Genomic DNA, 26059 nt, shown 5'->3' with positions numbered 1-26059 from the left:
TTTTTTTCAACATTTACCACACCATTTTTTATATTCGCGTGTGCAACAGACACCGTGTCGAGCTGGCAGAAAGACGGGTGTCAAGGCAGAGCTACAGAACTGCTGCTTTCCGGAATTAAGAGACTACAGGCCACGAAGAAGTGGTTAGAGAGAACTGACGATTTTGCAGGGAAAAAATGATAAGTCAAACATGTCATGTCAGTAATCCTCCACTAAGTCTTCTAGCTTTAAGATGGGTTGTCTGAACAGGTTTACATTCTGAACTAACAAGGCTGGATGTCCGTTGGTAGCTCTTTAAATAAAATGCACTGAGGTCTATTGAACTGCGACAATGTACTTTTTATGAGCTGGCAAATGTAGCCTTTTGGGCATTGTACACTGACCTGTTTCAGCTCGGCGATGGTCATTCTGCTCAGCTTCTTCAGCTTACGTTTTGACAGCTTCGGCTTGTCTTCTATTTTCAACTGTCTCAAAGAGAGAAAAGTTTGTTGCAGCATGTGATAAGACATCAATGGTGATCAGCGATGCAAAGTTGCACTGCACAGCTTTGAAGAGTTGCAGAGAAACATGCCATTCATCCCTGCATTCCCTCCCTCCCCCTAAATAGACCTTGCACTGATACACACAAACCAACAACTACTTTGCTTATAGGAAAAATAATTCCATAATTCTGTGCTCAACAGTCAACAAATCTGCAAATGTGACTCATACCATGTTAGTGTTTTCCACTTTAATGTCTTGCTTATGACTAAAGGAGCCATTACCTCTTGCATAATGATAACACAATGTAGGAGCTGCAAGCACTGCAATTTTGTGTCTGGATTGCTAGATTCTTTAACCCAAGTGATAAACTATAAGCACACAAGGAAGGGTGACCACGACTTTGTCAGTCATTTCTTTCATATTTGCCCTCCCCTGCTAGTTTTTCTGATTCACTTTTCAGCTAGCGAAATCACAACCTAGCTTGGGCATACACTGCTGTTGAAGCATGCAAACATCAATGGCAAAGTATCATTACCTTGTTAGGGCAGGATTTGATGACACTGTTCATCATACAAAACCAAGCTATAATCATTTTTAGTTAGCTTGAGTGGCCCTTGACTACTGTGAGCCTTGTACATACAGCTACAGCTAGCATGCTGTGTAATGTTTGTTCTTGGTAACAATATTGAAAACGGCTTAAAGGATGTGACAAATGTGCTCAGAGCTTTGAGGTTTAGTTTAGGATTACTTGTGGCTTACCACGCTGCAAGCTTTATTTGGCTTTTTTTGTGTGTGTGAGCTCTCACAAACATAGTGCAGCAAAAAATACAACTGTGTCCAGCTATACTGGACAGGTTACACCAACCAAGCTATTGGAATGTAAGGAAAACAATGCATGGTTGGTTTGCAGTGGAATCCACCAAGGCAAAAAGCTTGCAGCTCAAATGAAGCAGGAACATATAAGCCTAGAAAAAGATGGCATATGACCAGTGCCAGACTACACCAAGAGGTCCTAAACAGGCCACTAACAACATCCAGGGTAACAAACAAGTCAGCCACTTACGTCATCGTCATCCTTCTCATCTAAGTCAGCTGGCTTTTTGCGCTCCAAAAGCCTCTGTGCAATGGCTGCTGGATCAGTCACAGGCCCAGTTTCAGTCTTGGGCTTCTCCGGCTCTTGAAGCTTGAACTTCTCAAAGATGAGCAGAAACTGGTAGTAGTATGGGTCCTTAGTATCTATTGTCTCCTGAACATACCTGACAAAAGGGAAGCCGAGGCAGGTTAAGATAAACAGCGACATCACACATGCTACACTTAACAAGCACCCTTTAGAGTAAACCTTTATTACAACGACGCGAATGAGACAGCAAAAAAAAATTCGTTTAAGTGACTCCTTCATAAAAGCTAAAAAAAGTAGAGCTGAAATAGCACAACCCTGTGGAAGTCTAATATGGGCGTCACATGGTGCATTTTTAATCACAATCAAGCCAGATCGGGATTGAATTTCTCTATTGCGATTACCTCCTTTGTCCAAGCTGCAAGGTGGAGCCAATAGGGTCTTGGTTCAGGTGACTGGTTTCACCAGGCACGCAGAAGATGGCACAGAGTAACATTTGTCTGTTCTGTTGTGCACTACTTTCACGGTGGTGCTGTCCAATAATGTGAAGGTACAGCTTGGAGGAAAAGGGTGCGTCAGTGAAGAAGGTTGCTTGCTTGCTTGGCGCAAATAAGTCCCCTGATTAAAACTAATGATAGTAACATTGTTTTATTTTACTGCCCATGCCAGTGAGTGAGGGCAGGTGAGTAGGTCCAGGGCTTATGCGTGTCTGCCTAAAGGTGGAGCAGAATTGAGCGTTTCTGTTCACGAGCATCAGTATGCTGCCGGTTGCGCCCTTGTTTTTTTTTTTTAGTTTTTTTTTACTTGTGCCTGTGGCATGACGGTTGCTCCTGATTGCAGTGCGCAGCCCTGTGACTGCACTGATTGTAGATTCGGCGATCGCGATGATCGGCATGCTGTGGAACACGATCGCCATGATCAAAAAGAACAAACTGGAGGGCGAGCGCTGACGGAAGGTGCATGTGGCGAGAAGGAAAGGCCAGGAGATGAGGAATGTCACTACCTCTAGTTCAGTCAAGGGGCTTAGGCGCTAAAGGCGCTGAGTGCCACCGTGAGTGAGCACCCGCTAGCCATTGATAACATGTGGGCGCAGCATGGAGAAAAAGGGTGTGCAGGTCGCTGGTGCAGCTGGCACGTGGAGAGGCTCACTTGCTCACCCAGCATGGAATGCTTCACTCAGCGCGAAAGGCACCGAGTGTCGCTGTAAGTGTGCACACACATCATGACAGTTCGCTTTAAGTGGAGCAGCTTATCAGTATGCTTTGAGTAATCCAATTTAAGATGCTTGCGTTTGGGTCAGGACAGGGAGAAATTTCGAATAAAGTGATAAATTGAGTAAAGCAGCTTTGTTATAACGAGGGTTTACTGTATTTTCTAGTCCACATCAAGATGGCTCCACTATGTCCCACTGTCCTCCTCGCACACCTAGCACCATCTATAGGAACTGCTGCCATCTATAGACCATCCGGGTAATCACTGCTCACTGGTGCCGCTTCTTGAATTTCTTGAAATCCGGTGGCACCAAAATGATTCAATGTTTAATATACTGTACTTACTTGTTAAGGCCCACAGTTAAAATTTTTTTTACTGGGTGCAGGCCTTCTTTCATAAGGCAGGCTTACGGCTAGGCACTGAAGCCTCGAACTGTGCTCAGACTACATACTATGTAAACAAACACAACCACTGGTGGCCGACTATAAACACATCTACAGTCGCCGACCAAATTATTTGAACACAGACAATCATATGAAAATGTCCGAATATTGCACAGTCTGAAAACAATAAATTGCAAAGGTAAAACTGGTGTCATTGCTTAGTGCAACAGCTCAGCTAAAGATTATTTAACAGACTTTTGCTCAGTGTTGTGCTGCCTTAAAGTAAGCTTTACTTGATATTTCGTGATGGCAGAGGCTGCGGGTGTGTTCCTCGTTAACCCATCACACAGCACGACATGCGTCACGGGTCGTCATGAGGATGCAGATACCACACACACGGCCTTGACTTCATGACACTGTCAGTTTAGGCTGTGCTGCACAAAATTAGCTTGGAGCTTTATTGACGTTATGCCCACAAGCGAACTTAGGCTGTTTTGCTCAGCGAGTAAGTGCACACATAAACTTGGTAGGCATTCATGGTACTTGACAACTGATCGCTCCCGGATCTAAACTTTGCTTCGCACATGTGGCCATCAGTCCAGCCAGTGCACGTGACCTTACGCCTGACCACCTATGCGGTCTACTGGTACAGACATTTTAAGGAAGAACAGGGCAAACTTCTCACTTATGGCTTGCCACCTGCCATACCCACCAACGAGGCCTAACCAATGCTGCTTCAACAGAGTTGGCAATGAACATTGCGGTTTGCTGCCAATTGCAGCATATGGAGATGATGGTACTAATGCCATTGTTGGCAGGGTGCAATTGGGGTCATCTAGCAACGGCCCACAAAAATGAACCAGCACTCCAAAATGGGGGCGCGGGCCTTAAACAAGGGCAGGCTTTACACAAGGAAATACGACACTTATTGCTTATCTTTTCTGGTTTAATTTTGAAAAGGATCAAAGCCGACGCCCACGAAGTTGTTCACTGAGTTTCACGAGGATAGTAGCCACAGATTAACTGCAATACTTGTCACTGGGGTGAAATGTTAAACGCTGAGCTCACAAAAAGTTGTCACTGACAGTACATAAACAAGCAATCAGAAGAAGTAGAAAACACCAGACTCACTCCACATCCACATCCTCTTTGTCTGTCTTGTCGCCTTCCTTCCCACCTGCTTTCTTGGCAGCATCATCCTGCTTTTGTTGCTGTTGCTGCTGCTGCTTTCGCTGAGCGCGCTTCTTCTTCTTTTTCTTCTTCTTCTTGTTCTTAGACTGGGCAAACAGGATCAATCCCAGCAAGGTTGGCACTTCATGTGACAATACCACCGCACAGTCAACGGCCCTTGGCAACAGAGCTATACCCGCCATTTCACACATAGCAGGCCACGCTACGCAGGCTAGAGAGATCTCTCTCTTTACATTCGCGACCCAAAATATACTGCATCCTATATGAGTGAAAAATGTGAAAATATGTAATGTCAAGGCTTACACTTTTATGCTGCAAAAAGTGGCATGTTTATTACATGGAAATTGTCACAGCTGTTACTATCAAATTACCGGAGTAACACATTTTTGCCCCCAGCAGCCCGAGCGCACGACTTTCGTTTGCGATCAAAATATAAGGTCTGTTCAATTCGCCTGCACTACCTGAACCAGTTCACGAGGTGCTGCAGCCTGCCATTCATTTCAGCGGTGCAGCAATGGCACCCTCTGAACCATTCCATTTGCTTCTAAAGGTGCAGGGAAGATACAGGGCTGGTTCACAATTTTTCTGCACCCTCCCTACTGTTGGTGCCGACTTGGTGCAGACGTACAGATGCGAAGTGGCAGTGCAACAGACGGCGCTGCATATGTCCACAAGTGCCTCTGAAACTCTACTTATGTGTCTGCTGTGTCTACACAAGAGTGAAGTATATTTACAACTCAGAAGCAAATCATACCTGCGGTTCGGTACATCCCTAACTTACGCAGTCGGAGCACGTCTGTTGGACAACGCATAATGCCTGTACCACGTCTGTACTTTGGCATTCGTTTTCAAGTGTTGCATTGTGCCTGCACTGCTGTAATCAAGCAGCACAATTCCCGAGCTTCTCGTACAGTGTCGTGAACTGGTTCACTATGGTGCGGCAAATTGAATGTGCCTATAGTGCAAATACGTGCACAAATACGTAACTTGACGTAACTTGATGTCCATAACTTGTAGTTGCAATACATGGAGTAGCTACAGTGAAACCTCGTTACTATGAACGCCACATTAAGAAACTTTTCAGACTAACGAACTTTTCAGAAATTTCCTGCTGACTCCCTTATAGTTTCAATGTAAAAATATTTCAGTACTGCAAACTTCAGAATACCAAGCTTTCCAGAATAACGATTGTTATTCAGTTTCCCCATGATGTTAACAACGTGTCAGTACTACGAACTAATATTCCGAAATCTGGGGATTCTTAGATTTCCGTGTATCCTTCATGGCAGCCGAAACAGTAGGCTAGCAAACAAGGCGCAGAGAGCAGATGTCGCGGCGCATGGGTCAGAAAACCCGAGATGGCACCAGAGAGAGAGAGAAAAAAAAAAAAAAACACGGGCGAGTGGAGGCGACCACGCATCAAGTTTTGCGAGGGCATGCTCTGCCCAGAAAAGTGTCACCTGAGGCGCGTCTCTTCCTTGTTTCACCCTTCTTTCTGTACACGCCTCTTTCTTTCGCACTTCTTTCTGTGGCCGTACTAGCTATGCACGTGGTGAAATGTAACCTCTGTACTCGCGGGGATGCCACACGGTCGCACTTTGTACTTTACGGACAGTGTCGTTTACACACGCTTGTGCTTTGGAAAAGTGCCCACCTCGAGCGAGACAGTTGCGTTGCCCACGGCAAAAAATGTGAAAAACAAAAAAACAAGAAACATTGTGCTTTGGAGGCGAGATAAAGTTACCCTTCAGTCGCGGTAGTTTTTTCGGCGTCAGTGTCTGTTTTGCATGTGTCACTCTTATTATACGGTGCTTCGGTGGTGCGTGGCGGCAGAATCTATGGAAAATAGCAATAGCCAAGGGCCAGCAGCGATGTTTTCGTGGATAGCCCATATGGTGACAACTTATCAACTGATGGATTGATGGGTGGAATAGTTAATTTTGGGGCTTTCACTATAACAATATTTTGGAATAACGAACAATTTATCGCGGTCCCCGTAAGTTCGTTACATCGAGAATTCACTGTATTCCTTAGAAAACGTTGCAGATCAAAAACAACCGCACTGCGAAATGTGCGGAGTGAGCGAGACAGGCACACACACATTCCTCTGCTCCAGCTCTACAAACAGTATCTTTTAATGTACGTACTATAATGTGCCATATTCCAGAGCGGCAAACTAGGAGTCTGCAAATATCCTGATTTTCAAATAGAAAGAATAGAAAGCAAGAATAGAAAGCATAGAAGAAATAGAATAGAAAGCAGGCGTGGGTTAGAATCGGTCAAATACTGCCAAACGAATCAGCTGTGTTTTTGATGTTTTTTTCTTCATCCTGTTTAATTCGACTTGCCGGCTTATTAGATAAATTTAGTCACGCCCACCAGGGTCCAATGAATGGAAATCGACTGTATTACTGTGATACTAGATTTCAAAACCAGCCCATAGGTAGCCAGCAACAGAGCTTGTATGGGTCCTGTCCCATAGCACAGCTGTATTGTACGTTGTTACGCTCAGAGTTGAACTGAACTAATATTCACATAATTTCATCATGCACATTATTATTCAAGAGTTTCAGCACCATGCTGCACCCTGATAACACCTATCTGAAGCTGGTTGGAACCTTATGTCTGCAACCCTTACCCAGACAGTGAGAGAAATGCCCGGCTGCGGGAGTGTACAAGCAACCAACCTCCGAGGGCACCTTGGTTCCTTCTTGTTCTTCGTCGTCTTCATCATCCCCTTCATCCATGGCCACAAGTCTAGGCTTGCTGGGTGGGTGTGGTTTCTTGGGTGCTGAAAGAAGCAGTCACTTTTTCTGAGCCATCTATGTGCAAATGTTCAAATACACGATCTGCCAACATGAAAGGAGACACTTGAGCCGTGCTAAAATTGCAATTACTGCAAATTTGCAAGTCAGAACCTCTCACTGCAATTTGTTATGTTGCCCTCCTGTTTAAGAATCCTGCTCACGGAACTTTTCCTCATTACAAGAACATGCAAGAAAAATTAATGACTTTACACACAAACCCATAGTTCTGTTTCATAATGACCGTACGTCATTGACCGGAATACATAATGACTGTACGAGACACCTAAGAAGTTCTGTACCAGTGATCAGCACCAAAATGAGCAAGCCCACTAGCATAGAAATTCAATTTTCTTTTTTTAACGGTCAGCACAAAACAGACTCATCTAGCTAGTACAGTTGATATGATCGCGTTACATACTATTTCCCAGCGCCAACATTCGCGATTGAAAACAAAAGAAATTACCCAATAAAGTTATGCTTATTTCAGTAAATCACCAAACTGCAATGGTAAGATACGTTTTTCAGCTGCTAGATCTTGTGTAAACAAGAAAAAATTGGAGGATGCTTAAGCTTCACCTTCAAGAGTGGAACACGATAGCACTATCGCACCCCGTTCACACTGCCCACTCATTTGCTCGGCATGCTCTTGAGTCACACAAAGACGAAACGTGCGTCTGAGCAAGCGGAATGAACCAAAGAACTCGGTGTCTCAGAGGGAGAAACGATCTACGCGAGCCAAATGTCGTGATCGGCACGGACAGCCGGGCTGCGATGCGCCATGAAGGCGGACGCGATCATGGGGCTGACGCCTCGGTGGGATCGTCCTCTATTTCTCTTGGGAGCAGCACGAAGACGCATCGTGCTGCTCCCAAGACATTTCGCAGGGGACGCTTTCCCACCAGACGCGCTACGGCACAGCGATCACGTCAGAGGCGTCCCGCATCGGACGCTGCACCCAGGAATCACGCTGTGAGCGCAAAGAGGAGGCGCGTCGCGCGGACGAGTGGCACGCCACCTGTAGGGGCAGTGCCGTACATTGTGAGGAGGGGGTCTTTTGTGTTTGCTGCAAGATGGCTCTGCGAGTGCGCAGAAGAAATGTAGCGGAAACGTACTTCGCTACTCGTGTAACTGCGAGTTCTGTAATTTACATGCTCATAATTACCGATTACTCTGCAGTATAACTTTCTACGGCACGTTTCTAAGGCAACACTGCATTCACTAAAGGCGCTTTTGTCCCTCTTTGAACTACTGAACTCGTGGCTGAATGGTGGCATCTCCGTCTCCCACTCCGGAGACCCTGGTTCGATTCCCACCCAGCCCATTTTGCAAGCTGTTTTTTTATTATTTATGAAGTGCCTTCCCAGATTTATCGCTCACGGCCAACGCGCTGACGCCGACGACACCAGCTTTTCTGCGACATGAGCTCTTTAACGCTGTCGCGTTAAAGCTCAAGGCGCACGCAACTGCGAACAGCACCCACTTCATCAGCTTCCCCGTAATACTCGCCTACCCATCTTGTATGAAAATGCCACCGCACACTCAGTTCCTTATTCAGGTACTAACAAATCAACTCCCGGGTTGTTGCATGTGGCATGCACAGTTATCGCCACCAACCCTCTTGCAATAAGCATCTTCAACCATCTGTTTTACAGTGTGTGGGATGTAGTGCCTTTGGTAGCATAGTGCATGCATTTAGTAGGCGATAATCCAAATGTGCTGCAGTTCCTTGCTGCAGGTGGCACAATGTGAGCGTCCATTTCGCTTTGGTGGCATCCGGCATCACCCAGCAACTCAGATTTCCTTTCGATTTTCTGTGGCTCTCCTCAAGCACTATTCAATAGGAAAACAACAGAACGCATCTCGGTCTGGCTGAACGCCCACCAGCTCGACAAGCATCGGCATCTCATATCTCTTGCACAATGATTCATGCAACACTTCGCATTACAAAGATATCAGCTACACTGGGGTCTCTCAAATTTTTCAGTCACTTTGGGTCATATGTATTTTCGATTAGTACGAATTTTCTCACATTTCTTTCCAAAACGTATGAACAAGGTTCTACCATACTTCAATTCCACAGATGGTTACACATTCGCCCCTGAACTGCAAACAATAATTTTTTACGGCAATTTAAGTTGAATGAGTATGGTACTTCACCAAATAGGTCAACAAGCCTTTTCATGAGGCAATCAGCCAGAGCAGGTACCTGGTTTCTCAGCAGGAGGCTCTGGCGGTGCCAAGGCCAGCTCCTGAGCTCGTTCAGATGTGTTGGCAAAGATCTCCTCGATGACTTGAGGAATTTCCACACTGGTCACGTCTGTGCCAGATGCTGTTGTGTCCATCTTGTCCCCCGACAGCATGCCAGGTGGTGGTGGTGGTGGCGGCTGTGCGACGAAAGTACCGACGTGTCAGAAATGAAAATGTCTGTGTAGGTTTCTTTTTCCAGGTCGTGGGAAGAATGCAAAGAGCTGAATGACTGGCCCTTAACATTTCAAGGCTACACTCCGTCAGTGAATCACACCCGTAGCAGAGCACTTTAAATAATTTTCTACAACCATCATTCATCGGCCTAACCCATGTCCACTGGGGGATGAAGGCCTCTTCCAGTGATTGTCAGTCACCTCTGTCCTGCATTACCCAACACTGTCCTATGCCTGAACTTTCTAAATACCTCACACCACATAATAACTAACCCTCGATTCTCTTGGTGCCCATTCTTTCACTAATAGATCACCAGTTATCTCTTTTATGCATTGCGTGACCTACTCAACTCCACTTCCTGTTGTTAACCTCAACTAGAATGCCATCTGCATGTATATGCTCTCAAATCTATACAACCATCCTGCCATTCCTCAATGTTACGCCTATCATTTTTTGTTGCATCACTTGCTGCATAATCATCAGCTTTTTTTTTAACATTTTTTGTTACCTATGCGTCGTTATCCTGAGTGCCAGACCCTTATGTTAGCATTTTGAAGAATACATTAATAATACACTTTTCTTTTCAAGGAGGATACTGGCAAGCTGCCATTCACGACCCGAGACCACTTGAGGTATGCACTCTGGCCTACTACCATCATTGCTTGCCGAAACCTTAGCACAGTGGTATCACTGTCCCCTCGCCTCTTTAGAATGCACATAAAGACAGACATAAATGCAGACATAAGGCCCAACTAAGAAAGTTTAGTCATTGCAGAAAGCATAGAAGAAATACAAGAAAGATAATGTTGAAGATAGCATTGTTGACGATAGCATTGTTTTGGTAGGACATTTAACTAGCCACTGTTTACCACTCTCGCACAATGGAAAGGCTGACTGGACTCTCAACAATGCCCTGAGGATGTCAAAGGCCGCATGGCAGAGTTATGTGCAGTGTACAAGAAAACAGAAATAATAATAATAATAATAATAATAATAATAATAATAATAATAATAATAATAATAATAATAATAAAAAATACAAAAATAAAGCCTAAAAAGAAGGCCTGCTGTCTACAATAGTACAATTTTACTTTATTTTACTTTTTTATTTATTATTTTTTTAAATGCAGCAAACCTCATCAAATTAGGTGTAGCAGATGACAAACAAAATGATCTATCCATTCCCATGTATGTATTTAGATCGGAGCTCCCAAGTAAACCTTTGTCTTAACAAGTAAAAAGTAAAGTTAAGAAAACAGCATAAGAAATTGGTAGATGTGAATTTATAGTGGCTGCACTAAATGCTCCCCAAGATAAAACATTCAGCTAAAATGCAAAGGAGAAGAAAAAGAAAGTTGAAATGACAGTGCTGAGAATGTAAAAAAAAAAATCTTCCATACCTGAAGGTTGAGTGAGGGCCGCCAGAGAGCCTTTGCTTTTTTATACATATGTGACAAAGCAGAAGAATTTATTTTGATGTCGAGTTTATAATACCAGACAGAGAAAAAAAGTCTATGTGCTCCTTTCAGTAACTTGGATACGCTTCGCTTAACCACACCCTGTTCATTTCATTCCCTGGTATGCTCTAAACGCAAATCTTCAGACTTCTTCATAAACTAAGCCTTCGTACGGGGTTCAGCAAAGTGAGAATGGGATCGTAAATAAGAGACTCCTTCACGCCCCTAAAAAGTCACTTTGTTGCATGAGCAGCTGGATGCAAACTATTTTATCTGCATGCCAGATTCTTGCTACAGGTAGCGCTATTCAAGCTGCCACTCATAGGTAACTGAAAATAGCATAGCAAGGGCATCTGCACTAACACTACACTACACTAACTACACTAACACTACGCTAACAAAAATGACACCCAGGGAATCATCATTCTTGCTCCAAATAAGAAATAAAACAGACATACAAAGGCATAGAAGTCACATCCGCTCATACATACTGACACATGTACTTATTTATCTTTTTCTCAAGGACTGCATTTCAACCGCTAACAACTTAAAAGTTATCCCTCAGCGCAAGATGCACCTTCATGATTGGAACTTACTCGAATGTTATCGTTGATTTATCTGTTGCATACATTCTTACCTAACCTTGTGTAATCAGATCATATGGGCAACACGAATTGTGTAGTACTTTCTGGAAGGAATGCGGGCACCAGCGATTATGCTGGAGCCTTCAATGAGTCATGTATAAAAGATGATGTGCTTGACTCACAGATCTGATTTTCAACCATCGCCAAGTGTGCTCGCTGATACCGTTGTGCTTTCAGTGTAACCTGTTTTCTGGGCAAAGGCAATCAAACAATAAAGCTAGCCCTCTTGGTTAAGAGTATATATTGTGAAATACGATTTATCGGCTATGAGTCCATACAGAACAATACAAACGCAGCACAAAACACTGAACACATGGTGAAGATGGTTTAACCATCTTCACCATGCAGCAATAATGGATGTTACGACTATTGTAAGGATTTGTTGAACAGTTGTGCAATTGCATAGTGAGTATAGTTAGACTTTGATGCTTGTCCTGTATGTATGGGGCTTTGTACTATCTAAATGTGGCATCGGTAAATCATGTTTCAGAATGCCATGTTCACATATACAACATACAGTATGTGTCCGATCCCATATTACGATAGTAGCACTGCAGATATTCAAGTAAACTAGAAAGTGCCATACACTGGAAAGTCCCAGTGTCAAGCTTCAACCTTTAGCCAACCAGCTTTTTTTTTAATGCATTAGCATTTGGAGTGTCAAAGTGGAAAAAAAGTATGTGCGTGAAGTGTGTGAAGCTGGTAAAAGGCATGTGAAGCCAGTCCCGTGTGTGGAGAGTGGATGGGAAAGCTTAGAAGAGCGTGGATGGTCTTCTATGGGCGCTGAAGAGATGGACAGGGCGGTAGTGATAAAGCGTCATCGCTTCAGTCTGCTATGGACCACCGTCAGTTACACTTTGCTTTGCAGTTGCCGAAGTGCTTCACGTCACTTGACTGTGGCACTACTAAATGACGCCTTTGCCATGTGGCCTGGCCAGCCAGTCAACTTGGCCAGTATAGCAGACCACTTACTGCTATTCATTCTCGCCACCCTAACTCTCGTATGTCCCTGTGCACTACCAACACAGCCAACAAAGCATTTGTAATCCACGTGAAAGCCTATCACTGCTGCTGGTGTCACCAAGGTTGTGCTTCAAGAGTCTTTTGTTTCAACATTGCTGACACCAGATCGCCCCCGCCCCGCCACCCGCACACACTTCGCCCTCCTCCCCAAGAACATTTGTCTCTCCAATGGCTCCAGGAGTTTTTTTAAGTGTGTAGGGAAGAGGGAAGAGTGCAGGAGCTTCACATTAACCCGCTCTCAGAAAATAATCAGAAATAATACAGGATTGAAGTGAAAAAAGGAGCAAGAGACAAAACACTGTTTGTTGCAGCCTGTCCTTACATTAAAGGTGCCCTCAAACACTTCTCAAACCACCATATTTCTGTTGTAGGTTGCGTAGACTAACAGTTGGAGGTGCTTCAAGCGTAGGTCAAAGCAGTTATATAGCAGCATTTATTATTTTAATCACGCAAGAAAATTACTATGTTGCTGCCGACCACATCATCACCCAGTGGCGCTCGCCAGAACCATCAACAACGTTACAACTCGGTGCTCTGTGATTGGTTAAAAAGCGAGTTGCTGATAACCACTGCACTGAAGCAAAAACATAATTTAGGAATTGAGTTTATTTTTGTTTGCTGTAATATTTATACTGACGCAGATACAGCCGCAAAAAAAACTACTAGAACCACAAAACTAGGTAGGTGTGCTGGCTGTTCTTTTATCTCTGGCATGGTGACATAACGCTGGGCTCTGAGCACAAACTTCTGCTTGCTTTTGTATGCTAGTGAGCAGCATTGAAAGCCTCACCGCCTCGTTTTGCACGTTGTTCTCATGATGCAGGCTTCTCACCTCGTTGCATCGTTGTTGCTGCACACTTTTTCTTGTTCGTGGTGCTGTGCTGAACTAAAGCTGAATTGAAGGAAAGAGATGCAGTCCCAGGTTGCTCGACCAGCATCATCAGCACACTGGAGTAAGCGGAATCCGTGAACATAGAATGCGTAGACAAACATGGAGTGCAACCTTCCGCTACATAGGCGCTTCGGGCTCTTACCATTGGCTGCGAGGGGTTACTTCAGTGGGTGAGAGAAATGGGGATAGAAGACAGTGCAAAATTTGAGCTGAGGACATGCATTTTTTTTTTCTTGCATTTTGAAATTTCTCAGCTGAATAAGTTCGGACTGTGTAGCCCGTTGCTGCATTCTTGCTGCATTTATCTCTCCAACCATCAATCTATGCAATCTGCGACTGAATAAAGGTGGAATGAAAAGTGTTCGAGGGCCCCTTTAAGCCTTACCAAAGGCTTAAATGAAATGAAAGAAGAGGTCCTGAAGTGCAGGAAAGGTATGCACTCGCCGTTCTCCCCCTCCCAGAGTTCCAGAGCTTGTCTTATACCAAGCCCACCACTGAGCACAGAGGCAACTTCAAAATACTCACCAGTGCAGGACCAGTTCTCTGTCCTACAGTGCCAGTTGGAGGACGAGCTGGTGGCAGTACTCCAGGTGGCGGTACCCCCGGTGGTGGTACTCCTGGTGGGGGCAGTCCTGGCGGTGGTAATCCTGGCGGAGGTACTCCCGGCGGAGGTACTCCTGGTGGTGGACCCCTGGGAGGGGCACCCCTTGGAGGAGGCGGTATGCCGGGTGGGGGCAACCCTGGAGGGGGGACTCCCTGTTGTGGGAGGTGTGGCGGTGGCGGTGGTGGCGGCGGCACAGGACCCTGCAGACCAGCTGGTGCTTGTGGAGGTTGTGGCATGACTCCCATGGGGGTCACACCAGCTGGGGATGAGGCAGGGGGCGGGGGAAGTGGTGGCGGTGGCGGCGGCGGTGGTGGCGGTGGTGGTGGGGGCACCACGGTGGAAACGGGGGTCACCATAACAGGTGTCAGGATGGTAGTGCCCTGACCTGCTGCAACAGGTGCTGCTCCCACCAGACTCACCTGTGCCAAAAAGGGGCACGACACGGGGAATGACAATGCGTTGCAACTTTTCAGTAAAAAAGTGGTACAGCATACAAGACATGCGAGCAGGCAATTCCTAGAAAGCCGTCACTGCAATGCACTTTTGAAATAAAGAAAAACTGATGTCAATAATAGGAGCAAGATTTGCTCTAGAAATTTTCTGTACTACATGACACCAGCAGCTACCGTCCTGACCAAATAATAGTATTTCCAAACAAACGTCCAAGCACATGCTCAAAAAAAAAAAAAAAAAAGGTTACCGGTGTGAAATGGCAGCAATGAGTAACGCTATGGTAGCAACAGTGTGTCTAGCAAGCTGACATTTCCAAATTCCCTGAGTTTTCCAGGTTTTCCCTGAGTGCCATTGCAAATTTCCCGGAGTGATGCAGAACTGTGTTTTATGTCAAGACGGACTGAAACCATATCGCCTGATGCTGTCACTCTCTAGTAAGCACATGAAAAAAATAAAAACGTTACTTAATCCAATTTGAACACTAAGGAGCAGTGTTTATGTTATTCAAAAAGAGAATAGAAGGCTTGGGTTAGTAAAATGCACAGCAAGTAAAGTGTCTACGAAAAAAATTGCAAATGGGGTCGGACATTATCAAATACGAATAAAAAGGAGATGCATATAGAAGCAAATATTTTCGAATATGAGCTATTTCTATCAACTGATAGCAACCTCAGCGGGATGAGGCCCGAACTCTGTCACAATTGAGATTCTCTCTCAACAGCTCGTAAGTCAACCTCAACTGTCTTGACATACTCTCAGCCTGCGCATAACGCTCGAGTGTTGTGTTTCACTGCTTTAAAGAGTTTATTTTGGTTTGGATGAGGGACACCTGCATCTCGGCATCAGCCAAAACTTTATTTTTTGAGCTCAAGCTCCTTCAAAACGGCGGCAGCAAGCTTCCATTCCCGTTTATTCCTCAATGCGTAGGTCATTTCTATTCATGTCCGCCTTCCGCCACTCGTTCGCCCCGAGGACCATTTCAAGCATCTTGGTCAGTTGCACACAGTCCACCACCAATTTTTCGAACTCCCCAGGGGCCGTGAAAACGTCCGAAAAATCGGCCTGTTGGAAAAAAATAAATCCGTGTCATTTACTGCCCTTAGGGGCTCAAATTGCCACAGGCACGTTCGAAAACGCTCTGAAGGCCTGTCGGTTCACATATTAGTCATATTGATGCTCATACTGTGACAGGAAATACCGGGTGCCTGCGTGTATAATTAAGAAATACATATTGTGTTTCGTGGTCCCTTCTCACGCTTGTTATGCTTCACTGCAATACTTTTGCATAAGCTGCACCAAGTAACATTTCTGCACAGAGGCGAAGCTGACTTTTAGGAACCAGCATTATGCAACGCACCGTGTTTTCCAAGTTTCTAAACCAATCGCGAGGACCACAAAGGCGGAGTCCATTGCTGACAGCAGCTAATTCTTTCAATAAAAAACTCGGCACCCAACGGCAAGAAGCTTCACAGCAAACGTCGAAGCAGCTAGACCTAGCTTTGCCGCAGTGGTGGCAATGGCTGCCAGCGGATCTGCGTGCAAGAGTGCCGGTTCGAGGTGGCGAAGTAATTGAAACGGCAGTGGTGGTGCCTTTGATTATTGCCGCTTCGGACCTGCGGTCACGGCAAAAAGTCCGGAAATTCGGACAGCGAAGAGTTCTTGTGTCGGAAATTTCACACGTTTTTATACGTTGACTCTATGGGGTACGTGGCGGGGCCGCAAGCCGTCCAAATTATCGGGAATCCAGAAAGTCGCTCGTTGACTGTACACTCCTCCTGCCGATGACAGGGCATCAAAGACGATTCATTATGATTCCTGTCTGTTACTCGATCCAGCATTACTGCAACTTTCGACCCTTTCAATAAAATTGCCGCTAATTTTCCCTTATAGAGGCCCAAATTCCCAGAGTTTTCCCGGACTTTTTCTAGACTACTCAAAATCCCAGAGAATTCCCAGTTTTCCCGGTTTTCCCGGTTGGTAGACACCCTGAGCAATGTCAGCATAAGCGCCAGCGCACGGGCGTTTGTTATCGTTAAACTGAGCAGCATGCCCGAGTGTCAAGTGTACAGGCAACTCATCACACCAGTCTTGCACAATGTGAAAAGCTACAGAAGCTACAGAAAGCTACAGAAACACCAGCTTGGCAATCAAAACCAGCTTCTCTCTACCAGCCAGTACAAACAGTGCCACAGTTGCATAAGTCGTACTTTGCCTCACACATTTTTTCCTGAATTCTAGTAGTGCCACAAAACTTTTGCTGACCTTAGCAACAGGTTGAATTTATATACCTGCAACTGCCAATCAAAAGTACTAACAAAGCCCTAATTAGCCATGCAAACTTTGCGTATGTGAAACCGGAGTGATCAATCACACATGTAACGTTTGCCATTTCAAACCAGTTGCTTCAAAATCACACTGAATGACTTAGCATGTGTTGAACACAGGTGCAGCATGCAGGCTACAGTAAAACCTTGTTAATATACAGAGCATCAAGTGCTGTTCTAGATAACTTCAACAGCGAAATTGCATGCAAGCACCGTTGTCCCTCCACTAGCAGCAGCCACCCTAACGACCTCTAGATCATGGGTATTAAATGCAGCTTTCGAGGCTATGCCACTTGGCCAGCTCTCTCGAGTAGTCAGTGTCCCCCACCTCCAGTTAAAAACCACAGGCAGCTTCGTAATCTGAACACGCAAATGTGCGGCGAATGATGACCCACATACTCTTGTGTGGCCTGAAACTTGTAGCAAGTCTGAGACCTCTGCTTTACTTGTAAGTTTCAAGGAGCCATTGCCAAGCTCTCGCAACAGAAGTAGACAGAAAATAATTGTAAGAAGAAGCCAGAGGGAAAGAAAGGGCCTGCTCGGAAACTGACGGCAGTCACATCAAATCCTTGCTGCTGCCGAAAATGACAGGGAGGCAGAAAGCTTGATTAATTCATGCTGCCACTTGTGAATCTTGCCAACATTTCCTACAGGTATGCATTCACAAGGTCCTACTTTACACGAACAAGAATTCCTGCTCAAGTGATAAGGGGCAAGGAAAAAGAAACGAAATGTAATTTGCTCCTAGACTAAAACATATTTTTTGTTTTCTTAGCAGACTCTTCTGCCGACTTGGTACAAGCCCGGTTTGCTCACCACTTTCCGACAGTACCTTGCTACCATGTAAAGGAACACTAAAGAGAAACGTTCAGTGAGTTTAGACTAAAAAAAATATTCTTTAAAAACTGTATCTTCGTTAATTTATAAGTAAAAGGGCAATTACCAGAAAGGAAACTGAAGGCTAAACTACCCCTTTAAAAATTTCGTGCTGAAAGTCCAGTGCCATTATACAGTACAAGATCACTGTTGTTAGAGCTTACTTTTTTTTTCATTCTTTTTTTTTTTTAAGTCATTACGGTGCAGTAAACATTTTCTAAACTTCCCAAGTTGAATTTCTGGCTATCCAAATACACAATATAGTCTGTCTGTACCAATAAAAATTTACTGCACTGAGTAGACAGCCTCATCACCCGTAACATTGTGGCAAATTTGTGCAGGAACTTGGAGGACGTTGCTGCTGCCACCAGTATTTTGTTTTCTGGTTTATAAGGCCTCCTCTTATGTTAAGAATGGTGTTCCTTTAGCATTGATGCATGAATCCATCTATTTTTTTCTTTTTAGTGTTCCTCCAATGTGAGCAGATATGAAGTGGAGGGGGAGGGGGGGGACTGACCGGTGCCAGCACCGTGGCCTGCTGGGGAATGGCTGCTGACATGGGGGACATGGCCGTGGCGGCTGTCGCCAGCACCATTGGAGCAGCGGGGGCAGCGGCCGCCGCAGCCTTGGCTGTGGCCACAGCAAGCGGGCTACCAGCCGGAGTCACCAGCACTGCTGGTGTGGTCACCACTTGGTGGGCCACAACCTGCTCGGTCACGGGGAACAGCTGCACGAAGCGTAAGTGCGGCGCCCTCAACAATGAAAGCTACACTCTTTCAGAAATGTACGTGTGCAGGACCGGACTCATATACAGGGCTGGGCGGCTTCATATAATCTCTTAATTTCAGAAGACACGTACACAATTCAAAATGAACAAAGGCATGTCAGAATGGTATTCAACTGAGCTAGTTGGTTCATCGCTAAGGCAGCTGAACTAACAGTTGAACTGAAGACATGGGGCAAGAGGAAAACAAGACGGGGACGTAGTTGAATTATCAACCTAGTTTTATTTTTTCGCATGCTGTATCACATAAAGCTGTGCATATGCAAAATAAATGTTGCAGTTTCGCCCGAAAGGTGAAGCATCGATCGCAACAGCAAATTATTAGACAGCTATATGAAGTAAGGATAGTTGTTTTATCGGCCGTACGAACTTCAGAACATTCCCTTACTAACTAAGTTAGCGAGCGTGGCGTCTCGCAGCAGGCAAACATGAACACGTCTCACTTGATGACCGCGGACACTCGCTGTTAGAATGCCGGCGTGAGGAAGCGCGGCAGCAGCGGCAGCAAGTGAATTGACCTTCATGCTGCCGCTTGCTTCAATGTTAACTAAGGGACAAGAACACAGTGCACATGAAGCTATCGGCCATCGGCACACCTAAACTCTGTCCCTAATGCAGATCGCTTTCAAGACAGGGCACGCAGAGTACAACCCCTCCCCCAGTGCCTTACATGCTATCAAAGACAATGCGCTTCCTTCCCCCTCTTGCTCACTTGTGCGTCCAAGATGCAGCCACTATCCTCGGCTCACTCTCACACACAGCATAGCATAGAGCATGCTGTACTTGGACTTTATCCGGAACATCATAGCGATGGCGGAAATGCACATGGAGTGTCCATATGATTGTCATCGCAATGAAAATACAATGCAAATACAATGCAAATACACAGCATCTGCGTTTCATATTGACCATGCAGGGAGGCCGATACGCCATCGAAAGTCACCTGCCAGGAAGATACGCTTTTTCTAGGGTTGTCAGAGGTACAGAGGCAGTGCTGACAGGTGCACACCCCTCCCCTTGGTTGATAGTTCAGTGACGTCCTTACCTCATTTCCCTATTGTCCCATGTCGTCAGTTCGGCCTCAGTCCAAACCCATTTCAGCCTTAGGACAAAGGCAGAATGGACGGCACTGGATAGAGTGAGCAGAACTGACTCCTGACAAAGGTTTTATTTCGATGCAACACAAGTACATGCAAACTGGTACAGTTTGCACATTTGTTGACGCACCATCAACAGAGCTACCACTTGTGCTTGCATGCTTTCTCTGTCAGTTCATTCTCGTTTTGACAGAACAATGCATAATGACCAGAATGAATGAACCCAGTTTGCCATCACCACTGTCACAGGAGAAGCTCAGTTGCTTCACTATCCTACACTGGCTATTGGCCAGCCTAGTGAAAAACCAGTTTGATTTTACATTTACTGATGGTTTATTAAATGTAGGCATCCAATTTGGTGTGTGGAAGGTGTTCCGATTTGTGTGTTGCATTGGAAGAAAATTTTCCTTGGAAGCCGATGCTTCGCGCCAATCTGTTCTTTCATCTTTGTCTTTTTTGAATGTGTGCTGGTCTGCTGGAACTATGTTTCCTGCTGCAACCTACAGCACACAGCTTCTTCAGATGTCCTGTGCCAATCAGCTGCAACTCTTTCACCTGGTATACATGCCACTCATCCAGTGCGTTACACTTTACAGCTGGCTGGAGAAATAACTCAGCCATGACTGCAATGCTTCAAGAAACAGCTCATGGCTGTTTTGATTTTTTTTTTTTACAATGTCTCTCCTTAGTGTACTTAACAGGCTGACGTTGAAGGAGCAGGGTCATTTCTTGTTGTTAAGTAAAATGCCAGCTGACAAACAACTATTCCGCCATGACGTAGATGAATGCAGGCTGCTATGAATGCACATGAATGCAGGCACGCCCCCGCTCGTTCCGTGGTTTTGAATTTGCCTCCCAGATGGCCGGTTAGCGGCGCCATCTAGGGTGTAGATTGTGCCCCACAAGGAAGACAGTAGTATAGTACACAAGCCCTGGCCAAGGTCTGCATAGAGCTCTTCATCTGCACGCCAATTTAAAAGAAGTGCTGCTGCAACTTATTTCAGCATTTCTTGAAGCAACCATGTATAGAAATACGGAATGAGAATGCTTTCTCCAAAAATCCAATGAAACAAGATCGCACTGAATATGAATGCATCATAAGAATATTACAATGACTATGCTGCACGTTTGTGGCTCCGGTATTCAGGATGTGCATTCATGGGACAGCTTTAATGTAGAACTTGCAGTCGTCAGTTGTACAGTACTTTTATGGCATAAAATTACTCTGCATATGAATCTGCTCCCACACGAATCATAAGTTCCGTCTTGAATCCATTTTAATCGACTTCAGAAAACTAAAAAATATCTGTCATCCCTAGGAGTTTGACTTACAACATGAGTAATGCTATAGCTCAAGACAATCACAAAGTACATGTCAGGGTACTATGCAAGCTATACTTCGGCTCAACGTCTCTGTGCAGCGCAGTTAAGGCTGGGACATGTGTCAACTAGAGCCAGTTGCACTTTCTGAGAAGGGCATGGCCATTGTGTGCTGCTATTCCTACTAAGAAGCTTCCACTAAGTTGGTGTAACGCAGAGGCCGATCAGAGGTGGACAATGGAAGAGTCCTTCAGTTTCTCTATTCTGGTTTGCTGATGCGACCCGCAGCTTTCACTGCACTGTTTAAAATTAGTGTTGAAAAGTATATAGTAGATGAATCGGAACCCCAAGCAACAGTGATGAGAAATTTAGGTGTCCTCCTTAGCAATGAGGCTTTCTAAGGACATTCTAGCAAATGCAAGTGAAGTTTAATCTTTGCTCGGAGCAACAACTGGAAAGAACAGTATGTTTGTTCACAGCGAAGTCCCTAACACTTCTTCACTTGCGAATTTTAGTGGAGACCAGCTGCCTCACCTGCTGCTGAAGCCTGTGCTGCCTCTCCTCCTCAAGTATGCGAGTCTGCTCCAGGATCTGCAAGAAGAAGGACACACTTGTACCACATTTTGCTCCAGATGGAAACCGCCACAAAGCATAGCGATTCACATTGCACAAGTTAAGTGAGACGAATAAAGTGCGGTACTACAAAAAGTGTAGGGTTAGCCTAATTGCCTTTTGCTGCTGCAGTTAAATCATCCAGGAGTAAATTCATCTGAATTGGTCAATCGCTGCATACAATTATAGCACCAGCAATGCATTTTGCGATGTCACGCTACAATGATAAAAAATGATACTCGAGAGGTTGCTGCGATCTCTGTCGAGCTGCAAGAACTTCTACACAGTGCAGTAGTTGCCTTTCCGGCACTCGGCACCAATCCTGTAGGCATTCTGTGCCTCATGACCAGTAACAGCCCTATCAGTTGCCTTTGGGGGGCGAATGTCAACAAATTGCAAATAACAATTCGAATAATAGACTATTTTATTCCGTCTTTGAATCAATTGTTAGTATAAGAAAAATAAAAAATCAGTATTTCAAAACAAATGTGTTTCTAACAGCTTTCGAAAGCGTAAGTCATCAAGTTGTGGAAAACATAAATTGGAGCAAAAGAGCAATAAATTTAATCCTGACAACTGTAGTGGACAAGGAGTAGTGTGGTAGAGTGCACTACGCATTGCTAAGAAAGTTAAGACATTTCCTTCTAAACAACAAACATCCCCTCTTTCCAAAGAATGCTAGATAAGCATTCCTTATTAAAATAAGATTGCTGATTTGTTTAGAACACTCCATTTGGACATTTATTAAACAATGCTTCTTCGTAATGTGCAATGTCAGGACAGAAACTTGCTAACATTGAACGACATAAACATCCTTTTAAATTAATAAGTGAAAATGGCTTTTTCTTATTCGATTACTTTTTCAAAAGTATTCAATTCGACTCTGTCACTATTTAATTTGAATTCAATCCGCTCACAAAAGTTATTACCACACCAATAGTTGTCTTCCTTACTAGAGACGTATTAGACACCTTCACTCCTTGCCGTGCAGTGCCACATTTAGCCTAATTTGATTACTAAAACATTACTGAAAGCTGTTATTTGCCTGTGATAAGTGGCCGCTGAAAGTTGCACAAACATTCCTGAATTTTTATGCGTAGTGCCTCTACATCCTGGTGCATGGAATAACCAAGTTTGCTCCCTTCTGCGCTCTCTACTGTTTCCTTCCACGCATGTGGCAAGAGTTCACATGGTACAGTTTCTTCTGAAGACTTATGAAAAAGCGATTTTCATCCTTTTCTTGAGCACTGCTAAAATATAACCAATGGGTTCTCCTCCACCGTTTTGCCTTACCACGGGGAGCCCGAGCACACCTTGGTCTCCCGTGTGTGCTTGTTTGAAGTTTAATGTGACTACACAGTGCAAGTAAAATACAAAAAGCTATCCTGATGCCACATATTGTGGGAACAGTGTTATACGAAGTATTCTGCAGGTATTCGGCTATCCACTGTTTAGGTTCCTACGCAGTGTTACTAGACGGATGGGCATGTTTGTGCAAAGTGGGAGTATGCAACGCGAGAATGCCTGTGACGGCAGTAGAAAGGGGACGATGGTAGTATGACAGCGGCAGCATGACAACACATTTCGTATTGTACTCCAGCGAGAAAATGTTGCAATCTGGTCCATTATGGCATGAGCAGATCCCAAAGGCAGTACAAAGTTGCAAAAGGTCTCAAAGCACCACCTACCACAAGAAAAAGACTGAAAAGAGTGGGCAATACAGTGTCACATAGCGTCTGAAAGCGCGAACTGCCACAAAAAATGGAGGGAACGAATCTGCTGCTGCTTATACAAGCAGCCTGATTGGCAAAAAAGAAGTGAACGTGCATCTGTGGCCTAAAGACATAATACAGATCAATGAGACCACCACGATGAAAGACACAGAGAGAACCGTCGCAGGCGCTTTCATCCTAATTTGTTGTGGTTTCATTTACATGACTCCTCCAGGTCCCAGAGCTACAGCTGGTACTATGAGAGGCACAGTAGTGAATGGCTACAAGTTGAAAGAGCACTGAAATCTCACTACATGATCAGGATGGGATTTTACATTTATTGGAATGTAGCCTTCCGCTATACAGGATACTGAAGCTGCCCTCACGTCAGATTGGTACTGTACAATCACAGACAAATTACACAAACAAGAGATTACATAGTAAAACACTTTTGCAAGTATCTACTCAAAGGTACGATCTTGATTTCCTCTAATGTTTTAGCATACGTTACAAGCACAAATTCTGAGCAGTGTCTTGTTGCATGGCTAGGATATAAGGCCTTGATTGGTGCAGGTTTTGCACTAATTGTGCAAGCCAAAATTGCACCGACCATACACGAATTAGCAAAAGTGGAAATGAAAGAATGCCTTCCAGTTAACCCTAGCTTGTCCTTGATTTTATTGTCCTTGATAGCACATCCTCTGTAACCCTAGTGACATAACACCATTGCATAATGCCTGTGAGATGCAATAGATAAATAGGCTATGTGCACACCAGGTTGTTGGCAAGGAATGGCAAACTTCCCGCCCACCTTTTGCTGCTTCTCAGCTTCGAGCATGATCTGCTGCTGTTGTGCTTTTCCAAGGAGCTCCTTCTCTTCCTCGAGCAGTCGCACCTGCTCCTTGCCCAATACCTCCTTCTGGTGCTCCAAGAGCTCCTGAGGATGGTCACACAACAGGAGAAAGCACATCAGTGCAGAAGGGACAACAAATACGCAAAATGAAGCAAGAGTAGCACGCTCCTGACGATGCAATTCTAATTATTGTCATCATGTTGTCATGATCATGATAAAATGAAATAAATTGGTTAAGTTCCAAGAAGAGAATATCTCAACCAGTGCCAAACTTGGGACTTTCTGTCTGGGAGTTTATGCTCCAGCCAATCCCACTACCATGACATCAATGACATGAAATTGTTAAGAGAACTAGTAGCTCGTGAGGTACCAATTCTGGTGTGCACCAAGGCTCATGAAGCAGTCATAAACCTGCACCATGGTAAAAGAAGTTAAGCAATAATGACACAACGCAGGTGCCAAATAAACTAAAGAATCAGAGTAAATAACATTAAGAGGTAAAAGCTAGTGTGTAAAAAGTTTGTGGATTCAATGTTGCACTGCATTGTTCTAACAGGACACACAAGAAAACTACATCACACACACACACACACACACACACATTGCGTTGTGCATCATGTCATCTTGTGTGTGTGATTATGTTTTCTTGTGTGTAATGTTAGAACTATGCCGCGCAAATTTGCATCCATGAACCGAAAACCAACTAGTCTGCATGCAAGCTAGAGGTATGTGCAGTGTCCGACTTCAAACAAATGTTTTCTGCAACTGGCACAAAACGAAAAACAGAAAGCCTTCATGTACGTAACATATTGCACTAGCTATCGATGCCAGTGCATCACGCTTTCAACAAAAGTGCCACCTTATTATTTTTTTTTTCAGCGAAGCTGTAAGCCTTTAGTTGGACAGGATTTCTTGGTCTGCGACCCAAAAACGGCACCTCTCCTACATTTTCCTACAAGTTTTCTTGTATATTCAAATTATAATCCTACGCTGTCATGTCTGCAGGTTGTGTGTAAGTCGCACTTTACAAGTTTTATTGCACATTTTACTTTGCGAGATTCAATTAGTTCAATATCGCAGTTGTGCTAGGTGAAGAATGAGGATGTATGCTGCACTTTCGCACACATGCGTGTGGCGAACGTGTGCACACAATGTATCTGTCCTTGAGGCGTGGGCGCTCTGCCCATTGGAAGTGTCGCACAGCGTGAGCTGCGGTCGTAATTGGCATTATGGCAAACACTGTCGAAAAACAGTACCACCAAGAGGCAGCCGCAACCACTCAAACAGACCTCAAACGGCAGCTGGAAAAAGGCTTTGTCTTTCACTTTCCGCATAACAGAAATTATGTCTTCTTGTGTATTCAAATTACAATCCGAAGTTGTCATGCCTGTGGCTTGTGTGAAAGTTGTACCTTAAGCATTTTCTGACACAATCTACTTTAAAAATTCATTTAGTTCAATAAGGCCCTTGCGCTTGACGGAGAGCCCAGAAGAATAAGGATGTATGCAGCCCTCCTGCAAACGTGCATGCACACGTGATGTATGTTGATCGTGGTGGTGGTGCTTGTGTCACGTCGTTTAATGCTGGTGTTGCTTAACTAACGCCAGCAACAGCTTCGCTGTACATTTACTTTCACATGGTAGAATGGAGGCAGGCTCTTTTTTTTTAAAGCTCACCAAACACAGCTTTCAAAAGTTAGCAAAAGTGCTCTCACAATATAAAACTGTTGCACAACTTCACGATGCCAGAATGAAGTTGGTAGAAAATTTACATGTAGCTGCAAAGATGAGGTGC

The 26059-nt window shown here is 44.6% G+C and overlaps 1 protein-coding gene across 3 annotated transcripts in view; it reads right to left on the bottom strand.

The window, feature by feature from the left end:
• The window catches only part of Sf3b2 (splicing factor 3b subunit 2), a 58510-nt gene that overhangs the window by 29103 nt on the left and 3348 nt on the right, over positions 1 to 26059 (bottom strand). For 2 of the 3 annotated variants that reach the window (XM_075690100.1, XM_075690099.1), the window contains exons 5-13: positions 24224 to 24349; positions 21623 to 21679; positions 18405 to 18614; positions 14156 to 14653; positions 9400 to 9577; positions 7074 to 7177; positions 4327 to 4472; positions 1547 to 1739; positions 384 to 464 (exon numbers count right to left, since the gene is read on the bottom strand). In XM_075690100.1, coding sequence (XP_075546215.1) covers positions 384 to 464; positions 1547 to 1739; positions 4327 to 4472; positions 7074 to 7177; positions 9400 to 9577; positions 14156 to 14653; positions 18405 to 18614; positions 21623 to 21679; positions 24224 to 24349 — 1593 coding nt within the window. The remainder of the gene's footprint in view (positions 1 to 383; positions 465 to 1546; positions 1740 to 4326; positions 4473 to 7073; positions 7178 to 9399; positions 9578 to 14155; positions 14654 to 18404; positions 18615 to 21622; positions 21680 to 24223; positions 24350 to 26059) is intronic. The other variant, XM_075690101.1, reaches the window with a different exon arrangement.

This window comes from Dermacentor variabilis, chromosome 4 (assembly GCF_050947875.1).
Source record: "Dermacentor variabilis isolate Ectoservices chromosome 4, ASM5094787v1, whole genome shotgun sequence".
In the NCBI taxonomy this organism is placed as follows: Eukaryota; Metazoa; Arthropoda; class Arachnida; order Ixodida; family Ixodidae; genus Dermacentor; species Dermacentor variabilis.
The sequence above is the reverse complement of the archived record's forward strand: the minus strand, read 5'-3'. Positions and strand labels throughout refer to the sequence as shown.